General features: G+C 54.9%; 1 protein-coding gene and 1 long non-coding RNA gene across 4 annotated transcripts in view; one reads left to right on the forward strand and one right to left on the reverse strand.

Annotated features, from left to right (window-relative positions):
• Positions 1–14,570, forward strand: part of MECP2 (methyl-CpG binding protein 2) — a 69,056-nt gene extending 54,486 nt beyond the window's left edge. For all 3 annotated transcript variants that reach the window (XM_082716624.1, XM_082716623.1, XM_082716625.1), the window contains 2 exons: positions 2,860–3,210; positions 4,539–14,570. In XM_082716624.1, the coding sequence (XP_082572750.1) occupies positions 2,860–3,210; positions 4,539–5,622 (1,435 nt within the window). In that variant the 3' untranslated portion in view covers positions 5,623–14,570. The remainder of the gene's footprint in view (positions 1–2,859; positions 3,211–4,538) is intronic.
• The window catches only part of LOC309856038, a 1,055,650-nt gene that overhangs the window by 7,246 nt on the left and 1,033,654 nt on the right, over positions 1–14,750 (reverse strand). The gene's annotated exons all lie outside the window — the stretch shown is intronic.

The following is a 14,750-nucleotide window of genomic DNA, read 5'->3' on the forward strand; positions in this document are numbered from 1 at the left end:
TCACCTAGTGCAAGGAACCCTTTCAGCCAGACCAGCAACAATGCCCTTTGACTTTCTCTTTCTCCGTCCAAGAACTCCCTTGCCTTTCTGCCCCTACAGGCCACCTTAGAACCACAACCACCCACTTCTATCAGGGCCAGCCTGGTTCCCTCCATGGACACGGGATGCGTTCCCTGCGCTCGGGTGCCATATTAGGCCTTAAAATACATCCCACCAAGGATGTGCAGAGCACTGTGGTCAGAGGTATTTGAAATAAATCTTTTCTCTGTGGTATAGTACCAGTTTGATGTATAGTTAAATTCATGTGGTTGTGCTTCCATTCTTCCGTATAGTAGGGTTTTGTTACCATTTGTTTTTGTTTTCATTTTGGTTATGTAAACTTCCACGTGATTCAGAGAGGTTTTGACTCACGCCAATACCTTACCTCATTCTCACCCTCCCTGGGACTAGAAAGCCCTTCTTCCCTTGTTTCTTCCGTGAGAGGCTGTGGACAGGGTGCAGGCGAGCCGGGGGTGCTCTTTCGCAGCCCTCTCCTGCGTGGCTACCCAGGTTGTAGGCTTAGTGGCAGCCATTCATTCCTCCATCCCTTGCTGGCAGCACTCCCGAGTTGTCTGCAGCATCAGGGCAGGAAACACAATGCCATCACAAATATCATATACCTGTTGTTTTGCATTTCTGGGGTTGTCTCTCTAGGGTAGAGTTTTAGAAAGGATTGCCGCTGATGGCGTTGATACTCTTGGTTGTTTCCAAGAGGCATTGCTGGGGCATGTGGTTTTTTACTTGACCTTACGGTGGTTAAACTATTTGGGGCATATAAATGAGCATTCTGGAGGAGTCAGAGATCTTTCCCGTGGGTGCGGTGTTGTCCCCTGACTCCAGGACTGTCCAGGTTCAGGGTCCAGCCGTGGCCTTCAGCAGTGCCCCTCTGGTGGCCTGTGTAGAAGTGGTCATTCCAGTCCATCTACCACTGTGCCTCTGGCAAGCTCCCCTTCGCCCCTCTCAGATGGGGCATACAGGCTACAGACCACACCTACCTTCCCAAGATTCTTCCTCATTTCCTGCTGAGACATTAAGACTGTGAAAATTGAAAATTGAGCTCTGTGCTATAGCAGTTTAGAGACCCTCACTTCACAGCAGGAAAAGATCCGTGGGCCACGGGGTGACCCTGGCAGCCGTGGTTAGAGCCCTGAACTGTTAGGGGATGTCCCAGGATAGGGAGGAACTCAGGAGCAGTTTTGTTTCCAGACCCCTGACCTGAGCCTTTTAGAAAAGGCATGTCTTCATGGTGCCAAGTGAGTCCTGATATGAACCCCCCCTTTGGCAGCTCACCCATATTCTTTGAGTCTGGTTTCCAGGGCGCACTGCAGTGCCTCCACTGGAGTCTCCACAGTGTGAACAAGGGGGAAGTTGCTTGGGGTAGACCAGCCAGGAGGCAATGACCAGTACTGACACGAGCCTTGTGGGACAGGGCAGCTCTAGGGCTGAGATACTGAGCACAAGAATAGTCTTATTCTTTTCTAGAATGAATTGCCAAGGGCGCCTGGGTGGCTCAGTTGGGTAAGCGTCTGCCTTCGGCTCAGGGAGTCCCACATCGGGCTCCCTGATGATCAGGAAGTTTGCTTCTCTCTCTTGACCCTCTCCTGTCTCATGCTCTCTCTCTCTGAAATAAATGAAATCTTTAAAAAAAAAAAATAGAATGAATTGCCAAAAGGCCAGCAGACAGCCAGTTCCAAGCCCATGATTCTTTCCGAGCCTCCCCAGCCCGGGTCGTGTTTCTGCCCTCTTAGCCCTGCCCTGAGAACATCATGGCCAGACTCTGATTCCAGGGTCCGGGGCCTCATGGTGGTCATTTCCAGTGCACGCAAGGAAGGGACCCTGCCCCGTGGAGCCAAAGTCCAGGAAAGGAGCCACTCTGTCAGTGCGGGAGAACGGGAGGCGCCCGCCCCGGGGCGGGGAGGTGCACTTCTGTGCCTTTGTCCTTGCTCTTCCCGGGGCAGTCACGTGGTAAGGGAAGGGGAGGTCACGTGGTAAGGGAACGTCCCGGTGATAAAAGTTCATCAGACCCCGGATGGCTTCTCTTCTCACTCCAGAACCCCGGGCAGCAGTTTCTGGTTGCCCTAGTTGGCCAGTGTTTACGTAATGCCTTTGCCTCTCCCTCTGGGGTGTTGGTACCTATTGTCATGATGAGGAAACTAAGGCACAGGATGTTGAGGTCACTTGCTTGGGCCCATTTTTTTAAATTGCAGAGTCAGGATTTGAGCTCAGGTTGTCTGGCTCCGAAGCTTGTTCTTTCCACAGCACTGTGCTGTGCCCGCCTCCCAAGGGGGCAGCGTGAGGCTCTGTCACCGTCAGTAAGTCATGTTGTGCCCCATGACTGGCTTTTACCAAGCACGCAGTTGAGAGAACTTAAAACTGCAGAAGCCAGAGTCGCGCCCAGGCCAGGTCTGCACGCACAGGAGCCCCGCCGCGTTTTGGGTGGGCAGCCCCCTCTGGCAGTCAGGGGTCTCCTGTGAGCCGTCCGGCCTGCGGGGGCTCGAGCACAGCCTGTAAGGTGGCCCCCTCCACGGCGCTGCACCAGGAAGCCACACGCTGCTTCCACCCAGGAAGGTGTCCCCTGTCCAGGCTGCTTGCTCTCCTGTATGCTAGGAGGGGGACTCCGAGTGGTCACAGGACGGGTCGGGCAAAGCCCCAAGGCCCTAAAGTAATCCATGAAGGGGACCGCCGGCAGGACCTGGGCAGGCGGGCGGTGGCAGGCAGGGCAGCTCCGCCCTGCCTGCCTCCGCCCTGCCTGCCTCCGCGCACTTTCTCGAGAAATCCGTGCGCTCCCTGTGGCACTTACATGCTTATTTAACACTTCAGGGAAGAAAAGTCAGAAGACCAGGATCTCCAAGGCCTCAAAGACAAACCCCTGAAGCTCAAAAAGGTGAAGAAGGATAAGAAGGAAGACAAAGAGGGCAAGCATGAGCCCCTGCAGCCCCCAGCTCACCACTCCGCTGAACCGGCAGAGGCAGGCAAAGCGGAGACCTCAGAAGGCTCGGGCTCGGCCCCAGCTGTACCGGAAGCCTCTGCCTCCCCCAAACAGCGGCGCTCCATCATTCGTGACCGGGGACCCATGTATGATGACCCCACTCTGCCCGAAGGTTGGACCCGAAAGCTCAAGCAAAGGAAGTCGGGCCGCTCCGCTGGGAAGTATGATGTGTATTTGATCAAGTAAGTAGGGGCGACTCCCGCCTGCAGAGCAGGGAAGGTTGGGTGGGCAGGAGGTCAGGGACAGGTGCTAAGACACTGGTGCGGATCCCTTAGAGTGGCAGCCCTCTGTTGCTTGTAGATCAAGAAAATGTGTGCGTCTCCCCCTCTTGTGTTGGGGGCTTCAGTAGACCGCTTGAAGACTGCAGCAGGTACATTTGGAACGATGGTGTGCAGAGCTCGCCCCCCTGAGTGAGATGGACACAGGGTAGCAGAGTGCGACTTCTCGCCACCAGCCCTTGAGGTCTTATCCGCAGGTAGCAGAGCAGTAGGGCCTCCCCAGGGCCACAGGGAGGACATCAGGAGAAGTCCCCTGAGGACACAAGGCTCTGTTCAGGCCAGACCCGCCACATGTAGTAGCCTGTGCTTGGAAGGCAAGTGGAGCTCTCTGGGTTCCTCCCATTTATTTCCTCACTGGAAAACAGTCAGCTGAGGGGCTCTTCTCGAAACCTATTAAACTTCTCCCCTTCCTGGGAGTCATTCTGTGACGTGTCTTCATGACCCAGGAGAAGTAGGAATTCACAGGGCTCAGTCCGCTCCGTGAGACGTCCTCTCCATCTCTCCTGTGCCTTTCCAGCTGTCACTGGTACGCTGCCCCGCTTTGAGCTGGTCTGCTCGTTGGGCATTTTGTGTCCAAACAGCAGCTTCCAAGCCAGAGCTTCAGAGGAGGACTGAATAAGTACATTTCAGTTCTGGCCCTTAGACAATCCAGAAAAGGTTAACAGTTTTGGAAGGACATTTGCAGACAACCTCATTTGATTCCAACAACTCTGATAAGGGGGAGCAGAGTACTGTCCTGCGGACAGATGAGGAAGCTGATCCCAGAGAGGCTAAGCGCCATGCCCAGGTTCCAGCAAAGGAGTACTCTACTTACGGACCAGGCCCAGGCCCCAGCCAGCAGAGTGGCCCCCCGGCCTGATGGCTCAGGAGGGTCCCCAGGCCAGGCCCCTTTGGGGGCCAGAGGAGGGGCCTTGGTGGCAGGCGGACCCTCAGGGACGTCCAGGCAGCAGCTGCAGAGCAGCCGGCACCCAGCTGTCCAGTCACTAGAGCACACCCTACAGGTGCCCACCGCCCACCGAGCCAGTCACTTCTTGTGGGACCGTGGCCATGCCCCTCTAGTTTTCGCCTGTTTTGGCTTTTCTCTCACGGGACTCTCATGCAGTCATGTCATCAGGCAGGTCAGTTGCAGAACGTGCTGTCACAGAGTTCACCGTCTTCTGCTCTGCCCCATCTTTGTACAGTAGCGCGGAAGCTTCTAATCATTCTTTCTGTCTCTCCGTTTGTCCCCACAGTCCCCAGGGAAAAGCCTTTCGCTCTAAAGTGGAGTTGATTGCGTACTTCGAAAAGGTAGGCGACACCTCCCTGGACCCTAATGATTTTGACTTCACGGTAACTGGGAGAGGGAGCCCCTCCCGGCGAGAGCAGAAACCACCTAAGAAGCCCAAATCTCCCAAAGCTCCAGGAACTGGCAGAGGCCGGGGACGCCCCAAAGGCAGCGGCACTGCGAGACCCAAGGCAGCGGCATCAGAGGGTGTGCAGGTGAAAAGGGTCCTGGAGAAAAGTCCCGGGAAGCTGCTCGTCAAGATGCCTTTTCAAGCTTCACCGGGGAGCAGGGCCGAAGGGGGCGGGGCCACCACGTCCACCCAGGTCATGGTTATCAAACGCCCTGGCCGGAAGCGAAAAGCCGAGGCTGACCCCCAGGCCATTCCCAAGAAGCGGGGGCGCAAGCCAGGCAGTGTGGTGGCGGCTGCTGCCGCCGAGGCCAAGAAGAAAGCCGTGAAGGAGTCTTCCATCCGCTCCGTGCACGAGACCGTGCTCCCCATCAAGAAGCGCAAGACCCGGGAGGCCGTCAGCATCGACGTGAAGGAGGTGGTGAAGCCCCTGCTGGTGTCCACCCTGGGCGAGAAGAGTGGCAAGGGACTGAAGACCTGCAAGAGCCCCGGGCGGAAGAGCAAGGAGAGCAGCCCGAAGGGGCGCGGTGGCAGCGCCTCGTCGCCCCCCAAGAAGGAGCACCACCACCACCACCACCACGCGGAGCCCCCGAAGGCACCGGCGCCGCTGCTTCCGCCCCCGCCCCCGCCCCCGCCCGAGCCGCAGAGCTCCGAGGACCCCAGCAGCCCCCCTGAGCCCCAGGACTTGAGCAGCGGCATCTGCAAAGAGGAGGAGATGGCTAGAGCGGGCTCGCTGGAGAGCGACGGCTGCCCCAAGGAGCCGGCTAAGACTCAGCCCGCGGTCGCGACCGCCGCCGCGGCCGCAGACAAGTACAAACACCGAGGGGAGGGAGAGCGCAAAGACATTGTTTCGTCCTCCATGCCAAGGCCAAACAGAGAGGAGCCTGTGGACAGCCGGACGCCCGTGACCGAGAGAGTTAGCTGACTTTCCCCGGCGGATCGCAGAGCAAACCAACAAGATTAAAGGCAGCTGTTGTCTCTTCTCCTTATGGGTAGGGCTCTGACAAAGCTTCCCGATTAACTGAAATAAAAAATATTTTTTTTTCTTTCAGTAAACTTAGAGTTTCGTGGCTTCAGGGTGGGAGTAGTTGGAGCATTGGGATGTTTTTCTTACCGACAAGCACAGTCAGGTTGAAGACCTAACCAGGGCCAGAAGTAGCTTTGCACTTTTCTAAACTAGGCTCCTTCAACAAGGCTTGCTGCAGATACTACTGACCAGACAAGCTGTTGACCAGGCTTCTTAGGGTATGCCTGCACCTCCCCTCCCATCCGACCTCACCCCGCCCCCCCCATGTGGTCATTAGGGACAGCGAGTGCCATTGGTGCCCCCGTCTCCGCTCTCCTCTCCCCGCCAACCCTGCCCCACCCCCACCCTCCGGCTCCCCCGCCTTCCCCATCCCCACCCACATTGGGACAAGGAGGTGTGAGGCAGGAGAGACAGGTGGATCCTTTAGAGAAAAAGACAAGAGATGGCCAGTGGCTGCAGCCCCTGCGTGATCTCACCCATGGTGGCACAAATCCGGCCCCAGGCCGGTCCCAACCCAAAACTGACTAGGATATTTCACAAGACAGGGAAGTAGCACCTGTTTGCTCCAGTTCTGGCCTGGCTAGGAAGGGGTCAGTCCTTGTGCTGCTGGGTGCAGACTGGCCGGAGCCAGGTGAGAGGAGGGCGCAGGGCCACTCTCCAGTGAGTGGCACGAGAGAGAGACAGAGAGAGGGAGGGGGTGGGGGCATGGCAGCAACAGGACGAGGCACAGGCAGGCTGGCCCCGGGCTCCTGGGCTTCTCTGGGTGGCGGAGGTAGTGGGGCCGATGGAATTCCTAGTCACTCCGAGCAGTCTGTGGCTGGTAGGTAGAGGCCTAGTGGGCAAGTGGGGTGCCAGGGGGAAAGAGGGGAAAAAGTTCTTCCAAAACTTTCCAATTCTACTCCTTTAGGGACAGCTTAGAACTATTTGCACTATTGAGTCTTCATGTTCCCACTTCAAAACAAACATGCTCTGAGAGCAAACGGGCTTGAATTGGTGACACTTTGTCCCTCAAGCCACCAGACGTGACGGTGTTCACAACTACCTGTACCTGCGCTTGTTTTAAAGTGGGCTCAGCACATAGGGTTCCCACGAAGCTCCGAAACTCTAAGTGTTTGCTGCAATTTTATAAGGACTTCCTGATTGCTTTCTCTTCTGTCCTTCCATTTCTGCCTTCTTCCATTCATCTTTTCATTTCTGCCCCTCCTTGTTCATCCCCTCGGTACTAGGCACCCGCAGCTCCCAGCTTTACCTGAGCTGATGCTGGCCAGCTCAGGCCACCAGATCACACCCTGCCCTTGGCCTTCCCACTGCCAGCTCTAGCCCTAGCCCCACCCCATTTCGAGCCCTGAGGAAGCCCCAGGCTCTGCTGAGTCCTCCTGGCCCTAAGGCCTTGGCCTCTCTGAGGGCAAGAGGGCGGCAAGGTCTCGCTCTCTTAGGGAGCGCCCTTCCCTTGGGAAGACCTTGGATTCCAGGCCTTCCCAACCTTCCACTCGAGAGAAGCAGGCAGGAGAAGTTGGGCAGATTTGGATTTGGGAGCTGAGGGTAGCACAGAGGCCCCCATGGCCTGCCATAGTCCTCAAGTAGCCCAGCCCTGACCTTGGCCTCAGCCAGGCCCAGCTAGCATAGTGTGGTGCGACGACGCAGCCGATGGGAAGAAATGCAGCTGCCCCAGGCCTGAGCTGCCCCCCCCCCCACCTCTCTGCTCCTGCTGTAAGGTAACCATGAGTTCTCCTCTGGTGGGAGACGTCTGGCTTTGGCTGGAGACTGGGTGGGGCCAGCGTATGACACATGTCCACCTCTGTGCGGGGGGACGGTGTGGGGGCCGAGAGGCTTGGCTTTGCTGTGGGTGTTCATTGCTCAGTCTCCATTTGGGAGCCCGTCCTGCGTTCTGTGTTCAGGAAGTCCTTATCTAGCTGCACATCGTCATCATACTGGTCTGTCCTTTTCTGTGTTTACAGAGATGTCTCTTGTATCTAAATCTGTCCACCTGAGAAGTACCTTATCAAAGTAGCAAGTGAGACAGCAGTCTAATGCTTCCAGAAACACCCACAAGCACGCCCCATGCGAGCTGCCGCCATGAACTGTCAAGTGCGTGTTGTCTTGTGTATTTCAGTTACTGTCCCCTGGCTTCCTTACTGCGGTGTAACCATGAAGGAGTGAAACACCCTAACCGTTCAGCACTTCCTTGCCAGCCCTTAGTGATCAGGAACCATAGCTGACAGTTCCAATCAGTAGCTTAAGGAAAAAACCGCGTTTGTCTCTTCCAGAATGGTTAGAAGCAAGGGAGTTTTCCCCCATTCTGTTTGCAGAATCATAGTTGGCCTTTGTAGCATTTTTGTACCCATTTCCTTACGCTGTGAAAGCAAGTCCCACAACCAGACCCGCCCTGCTGTTGGCCCTCTGGGCTTCACTTCTGACTCCTCCCTAGGAAGGGAAGGGGGGTCGGAGGAGGGGGCAAGTCCTTCAGGATCCCTCTTCCTTCAAGGACAAAAGGCTCCTGACCCTGAAGGGGCCTTGCACTCCAGGCACCCACAAAGGATGCCTGTCCATGCGAGTACAGTGTCCGGCCAGTTTGTCCTGGAGATGCTGTCCGTTCGGGTCGGTTGGGTTTTTATGCATTAAACTTAGTCCAGTGGAATAAGTGTCTGGAACCAGTGTCCAGAGCCGGCCTCTCTGTCAGTTCAGTACCGTCTGGTCCTGGGAAGAAGAGTGTGGGGCCCACCACGCCCCTTTTCCACCTGAGACCATTCAGGGGCTGACTGGGCATTGGTGGTTGAGAGCACAGCGTTTCAAGTATCATTTCCTTTTGGCCCAGCCTGACCTTCAGCCCCCTCGCTCCCCAGCTGCTTCTTATAGTTCCAAAGCTGCAGGCAGCCCCTGAGGCTCCTTGGGGTTTTCTCACCCCTCCCCTTTCTTCCACGGTCCCTCTTTTTCACCTAATAAAGGCATCACAAGTAAGTCACCATTATGCAGGTCGCCTTGGTGGTTTGTTACCCTGGCAGGCAGGGGCCCTGCAGCTCCCGTACGACCCTGGTCCTGGGTCAGGTTGACAGGAGGTTGGAGGGAAAGCCAGGCCATGGGATTCTCACCAGCTATGTCCAGCCCAGTTTGGGGGTGTGACCTTGACTTTGTGTGTGCTTGAACATCACGAAGATTGGGGGCATCTTTTAGGGACTGTGTGAAGAATTTAGAAACTAACAGCTTTCAGACGCCTGTTGTAGGGGTAGGTCACAGTCAATTTTGGTCTCCCCAGCCCTGATTCTAGTTGTTAGTTACTACCTCCTCTCCCAACAGAATGCTGTATGCCCTTGAGCTCCTCCCACAATGCCCAGCCCAGCTCTGCCCTGCCCTGCCCATTGGTGGGCCTGCCCTAACCAGTGGAATCGCTGGCCTTGACACTGTAGTGAACCAGGGCACTGAGCCACAGCCAGGCTCAAAGACAGCTCCCTTCTGCTGCTACTCTATTCCCATTATCAGAAGGCACAGGCGACACCTAGAAACGCCCTGTTCCCCAGTCTGTCCGTGCCAAACTACCCAAGGACCTCAGCTCCCGGGAAGGGGAAAGCCGTGGTGGTGGCCCAAGGACACTGGCCACAGCTGGCACCAGGTTTCTACTCCTGAGATCCCCCCCGCCGTGCGGGGATGGGCAACAGTCTGTTCAGGGGCACCATTCCAGGCTAAAGGCCGCAGACGGTGGCACCAGGACCCAGAGCCAGGCCCAAGTTGTCACCTGCTCTTCCGTGCAGCTTTTGGTTGCTGACAGGGATCGTGAACGAAGGTACTAGCGTGCAACAAGCTATGGTGCTTGGGGGGAAAGGAGTTTCTTTAGCTGACAGGACCTCTGGATTTCAGTACCTTAGTGAGCTGCAGCAGTGCAGGAGGGAGCCACAGGTATAACCAGGTGGAGCCTGGCAGCCAGGCTCTGGGCCCCCTTCCTGTGCCCCCTTCCCAGAGCTCTGCACCTGGAGCTCTGGGTGGGCGGAGCCAGGGAAGGTCGCTGGGCTGGTTCTCCTTTTCTAGTCAGTGTTGCTCTGAATTGTTCCCTAATGGGAGTTTCACACACAGATTTTCGGACTGATGGCCCAGCCCTCAGCAGGCGAGCTGCGTTTAGAGCCCTGTGGGTGTTTGCCTGGCCCGTTCCCAGAGGCCTGGCTCATGGTGTCGGGGAAGGGGGCAAGCAAGGCAGCGTCGCCTGGCCTGTGGTGGAGCCCCTGCGCCTGCGGCCCCACCGGGTCGCGTTCCTAGTCTTACTCTGTTCCCTGTAAGGGTCCCACCTTTGCTCTCCCCAGCAGTAAACTCGTCCACTCTGGAGGGGTTTGTCGAGTCTCCATTTTTGCGTCTTTCTCTTTCAGATGCTGTTTCAGTCTTTAGAAGAGGCATAGTCTAATTGTTATATACCACTAGGATACTGCCTCCCCCAGGGTCTAAAGTTACATATTAAAGGGGGGAAAGTGAACAACAACAATTCAGAAGGAAAACCTAGACAACATTTGGCAGAAAATTGCATTTCGATGTTTCCGAACGAGTAAGAGCAAGCTTTTGCAAAACTGCCAATCTAAAAATATTTGGAGCTTGGCCTGCCATGTTTGTGCTACAGGAAAAGGGGAGTCCAGCCTGAAGCAGCTGGATCTGAGACTCGGGGCTGTCCTAGCACTGAAGAGCCCCCTGCCTGTGGGGCTGCCTGCCTGGGCCCCCAGCTGTAGAAGCCCCGCGCTTGGTGTGGGAAGCAGTGTCACCAGTGACTCCAAAGGCCTGCGACGTCCTCACCATCCAGCACCACCTTTTTCTTGCTCCTTTCTCATCTCTGCAGGATGTGCCCCAAGTGCTGATTTGTTGGGGGAAAAGGGAGTTCTGACTAGTGCCCCCGCAACTAGGAAGGTGAGGGTGAGGTCTCCCCCTTGGTCTCTGCCTGTCCCCTGAGGACATTCCCACTGGTCTGCTGTCCTTGGGGCCGAGGGTCTAGGTGAAGTGATGCGCCTTTCTGCACTCAGAGGTGACGACAGAGGCCTGAGCATGTCCTGTGGTGTGTGTCCCCCTCGCCCCTCACCAGCGAGAGCCCCTGGGCCAGAGGGAGGGCAGGCACAAGAGCAGGCACCCGGCCCCTCCCCAAGGGAAGTCCGGCCTTTGAGTCTGGAGAGCATTAGCGACACTTGCAAACTGCCTTTGCTTCCCTGCCCCTTCTAGCTTACCTTTTCTCAGGTCCTCAGCAGCGAGAGACAATGAGATGAAAAGGCCAAGAGGTTTGGCTCCTGCTCACTGGTAGTCCCTCTCCCTTCAGTGTTTGTGTGTCCAGTGACAAAGGTGTTCTTCCTGGTGACCCTGATTATATCCAGTATCTTAGACGCTATACGCATAGGCCTGCTTGGTCTCCTCTATCCCGGGCTTTTGTTTTGCTTTTTAGCTTTGCTTTTAGTTTTTCTGTCCCTTTAATTTAATGCACTGACTAGACACACAGAGCAGTTGAATTCTTATATATATATCTGTATATTGCACAATTATACACTCATTTTGCTTGTGGCTACACACACACACACACACACACACACACCTGTTAAAATTATACCTGTTGCTTAATTACAATATTTCTGATAACCATAGCATAGGACAAAGGAAAATAAAAACAAACAAACAAAAAAAAACAAAAAAAAAAAATACCACAAAAAAAAAAAACTACAAATCTGTCTGCTGGTCACTTCCTCTGTCCAAGCAGATCTGTGGTCTTTCCTCGCTTCTTTCAAGGGCTTCCCTGTGCCAAGCGAAGGAGGCTCCGGGCAGCATCCGGGTTTTGCACTGTTTCTCCCATGCTTGTGAGAGAGGTCCCGGGATGCTGGCGCGGGACAGTTCACCTCAGCGGGCGGGTGTAGGAGCGCTTCCTTGCCCTGGCAAATTCTGGAATGTAGCTGATACCACCTGGCCCCCTGCGACCTCCGCGTGGGGCAGCTGGAGTGCACCAGGGAGGGGCTGGCCTGACCCACCCCCAGCCCTCCCAGGGGCGCAGGCAGAGCGGTCTTGCACAGCCAGCCAGCTCGGCGGGCCTCCCCGCCAGTAGGGCTTCCACTTCGCTGAGGCTGGAGGGCAGATGGGAGGCCCATCACATCTCTGAATGTGTGAGTTGCACCGGGTAGACACCAGGGACCCCACAACCACATACGAGAGTCCACTGGGTCCCCTCTAGGAGGTAGCAAAGACTCCAGAAACACCCTTTCTCTTTTTCCCGATCCTACGAGTAACTGCATTTGCTTTTGTAATTCTTAATGAGCAATACCTGCTAGAGAGTTTAGCCGTAACAGTTCTTTTTGATCATTTTTTTAAGTAATTAAAAAACACCAAAAAAAAACAACCACCACCACCACCACCCAGAAACTCGTTCTTCCAAAGCAGAGAGCATTATAATCACCAGGGCCAAAAGCTTCCCTCCCTGCGTCGTTACTTCTTCTGAGGCCTGAACCAAAAGAGAAACACTCGTAAGCCGTTCGGGTGGCCAGGCTGCCCGCGTGCCCCTCGGAGGACCCGAGCTGGGGCAGCCTCTGGGCCCAGTCTGGGGCCCGCTCCCGCCTGCGCTCAGTATTAGCAGTGGGTCGCCATGTCCTTGCCCGCCCAGCCCGGGATGGGGGCAGAGGAGGCGAGGAGGCCGTTGCTGCTGCTGCTTGCCGCTAACAGGTGGGTGTCCGCATGTGTCCACGGGTGCGCTCTCTGACTGAGATCCGAAATCGGCGCCCAACTTAGCCTCACCCGGTGACCTCCTGCCCGCCTGGACGGAGCAGGGCCCACCCAGTTGAGTGTTTCTGGGGAGCTGGACGGTGGAGTGCAAAAGGCTTGCAGAACTTGAAGCCTGCTCCTTCCCTTGCTACCAAGGCCTCCTTTTCCGTTCGATTTGTCACTGCTTCAATCAATAGCGGCCGCTCCAGAGTCAGTAGTTGCTGAATATTTGACCAAATATCACCAGGACTGTTACTCAGTGTGTGCCGAGCCCTCTCGTCGCGCTGGGCTCCCGTGTACCCGGACACTGTAGCGTGTGCTGTGTCGTACACGTGTTTGCCCTCCTCTCCTCCCTCATCCTTCCATCGTTTCTTCCGGGGGCTTTTCTGTTTGGGTTTGGTTTGGTTTTTATTTCTCCTTTTGTGTTCCAAACATGAGGTTCTCTCTACTGGTCCTCTGAACTGTGGTGTTGAGGCTTATATTTGTGTAATTTTGGTGGGTGAAAGGAAATTTGCTAAGTAAATCTCTTCTGTGTTTGAACTGAAGTCTGTATTGTAACCATGTTTAAAGTAATTGTTCCAGAGACAAATGCTTCTAGACACCTTTTCTTTACAAACAAAAGAATTTGGAGGGAGGGGATGGTGACCGAGATGAGAGGGGCTGTCCTTCTTCCGCAGGAGGGGAGATCCGAAGAGGTGACCCCGGCCCCGAGCAGCCAGATGCCACCCAAAGTAATTAAGCCTAAGCCAACGGACCAAACAGCTGATGTGTTGCCATTTTCAAAGTCAGAGCAAAACCAGGTTTTGTTCCACCCAGTGGATTCTGTTGCCTTTCCCCCAACTCCCGAGATTATTAGCATCATCATTATTTTTAAGGACGGACGAGGTTGATGTTCCTTCAAAGGGAGACAGGAGGGGTGTGACAGAGCCGACCTTGCCGCAGTGGGAGAGGCATAGGGCAGGCCTGAGGAGCAGAGCTCAGGATACAGGTGGCCATCTACCTGGAGACCTCCGCTGTGGCCACAGGTCCGGTGTATGTTGACAGGACCGATGGGCCACTCTCCACCTGACGCAGCTCCTCCTGGACGGGCCAGGTGGTGGGCGGTACCGTTCAGGACAACCCCCCATCACATCCCACCCAGTCCCAGAGTACACAACAGTAACGTGACCTCTAGATTCTTCACCGTCCTGGGTGATGGGACAGTGGTGGCGGGGTGCACTCTCTTTGCTGCCATCTGATCCCCAGCACAATTTGGACATGAGAAACCCCACTTCCCTTCTCCTGGCCAAAGCAGATCCTTCTGAGAAAAGCCATTACCCCCACCAGACATTGTTTTGGGCTCATGGAACAGGGACATCCCTGTCCCCTGTCCCTCTCTGCTCGCCCCCCCCCCAAGGCGAAGACAGTGCTGACTCTCATGAGTATTTGCACATGGGTTTAGTATCAGGAAGGACCAGGCAAGGTGGCTGCCCCCCCCCCCCGAGTCACAGCGACACTGGCCACTCTAGACAGAGGGGCTCTAGCTCGGAAGCCCGGTGAGGGTGGGAGAGAGGTGTGTGCGGGATAGGGAGCAGCCTAGGACAGACTTGGCTAGAGATGGCTCCAAAGCCCTCCATCACATTCACCTTCAGTTTTTGTGTTTTGGGACAATTACTTTAGAAAATAAGTAGGTCGTTTTAAAAACAAAAAATATTGATTGCTTTTTTGTAGTGTTCAAAAAAAGGTTCTTTGTGTATAGCCAAATGACTGAAAGCACTGATATATTTAAAAACAAAAGGCAATTTATTAAGGAAATTTGTACCATTTCAGTAAACCTGTCTGAATGTACCTGTATACGTTTCAAAAACACCCCCCCCACTGAATCCCTGTAACCTATTTATTATATAAAGAGTTTGCCTTATAAATTTACATAAAAATGTCCGTTTGTGTCTTTTGTTGTAAAATCAAGTGATTTTTTTCATAAGGTTCTTTTACTATTTGAAAAGATGGGCAGCACGCAGTTTTATTTTATTTTTGTAAGTTTTTTAATACGTGTGAAAGCAAAGAATACTCAGCATGCCTTTCTAAGTGACGCGTTTGCACCTTTTGTTGGGAAGTACTGTATCCTGTGCTGTTAGCATTCTCGATAAATCTCTCTGTGAAAGTGACTCAAGGTCTGGGCTTTCATTATCAGCTCACAGGACAGCCTGCTGCTGTGTTTCCGGATTCCGTCCGGCTGTCCCTGAACACCACCAGCCGCTCTCAGGACTGCCTTGGGAGGCGAGACCAGCCTGCTCCACACCCTTACTGCCTCCCCTTGGCTTCCAAGGCTACCTTCGTAGGCACAC

The sequence above is a fragment of the Mustela nivalis genome (genome assembly GCF_964662115.1).
Source record: "Mustela nivalis genome assembly, chromosome: X".
NCBI classification, from domain to species: Eukaryota; Metazoa; Chordata; class Mammalia; order Carnivora; family Mustelidae; genus Mustela; species Mustela nivalis.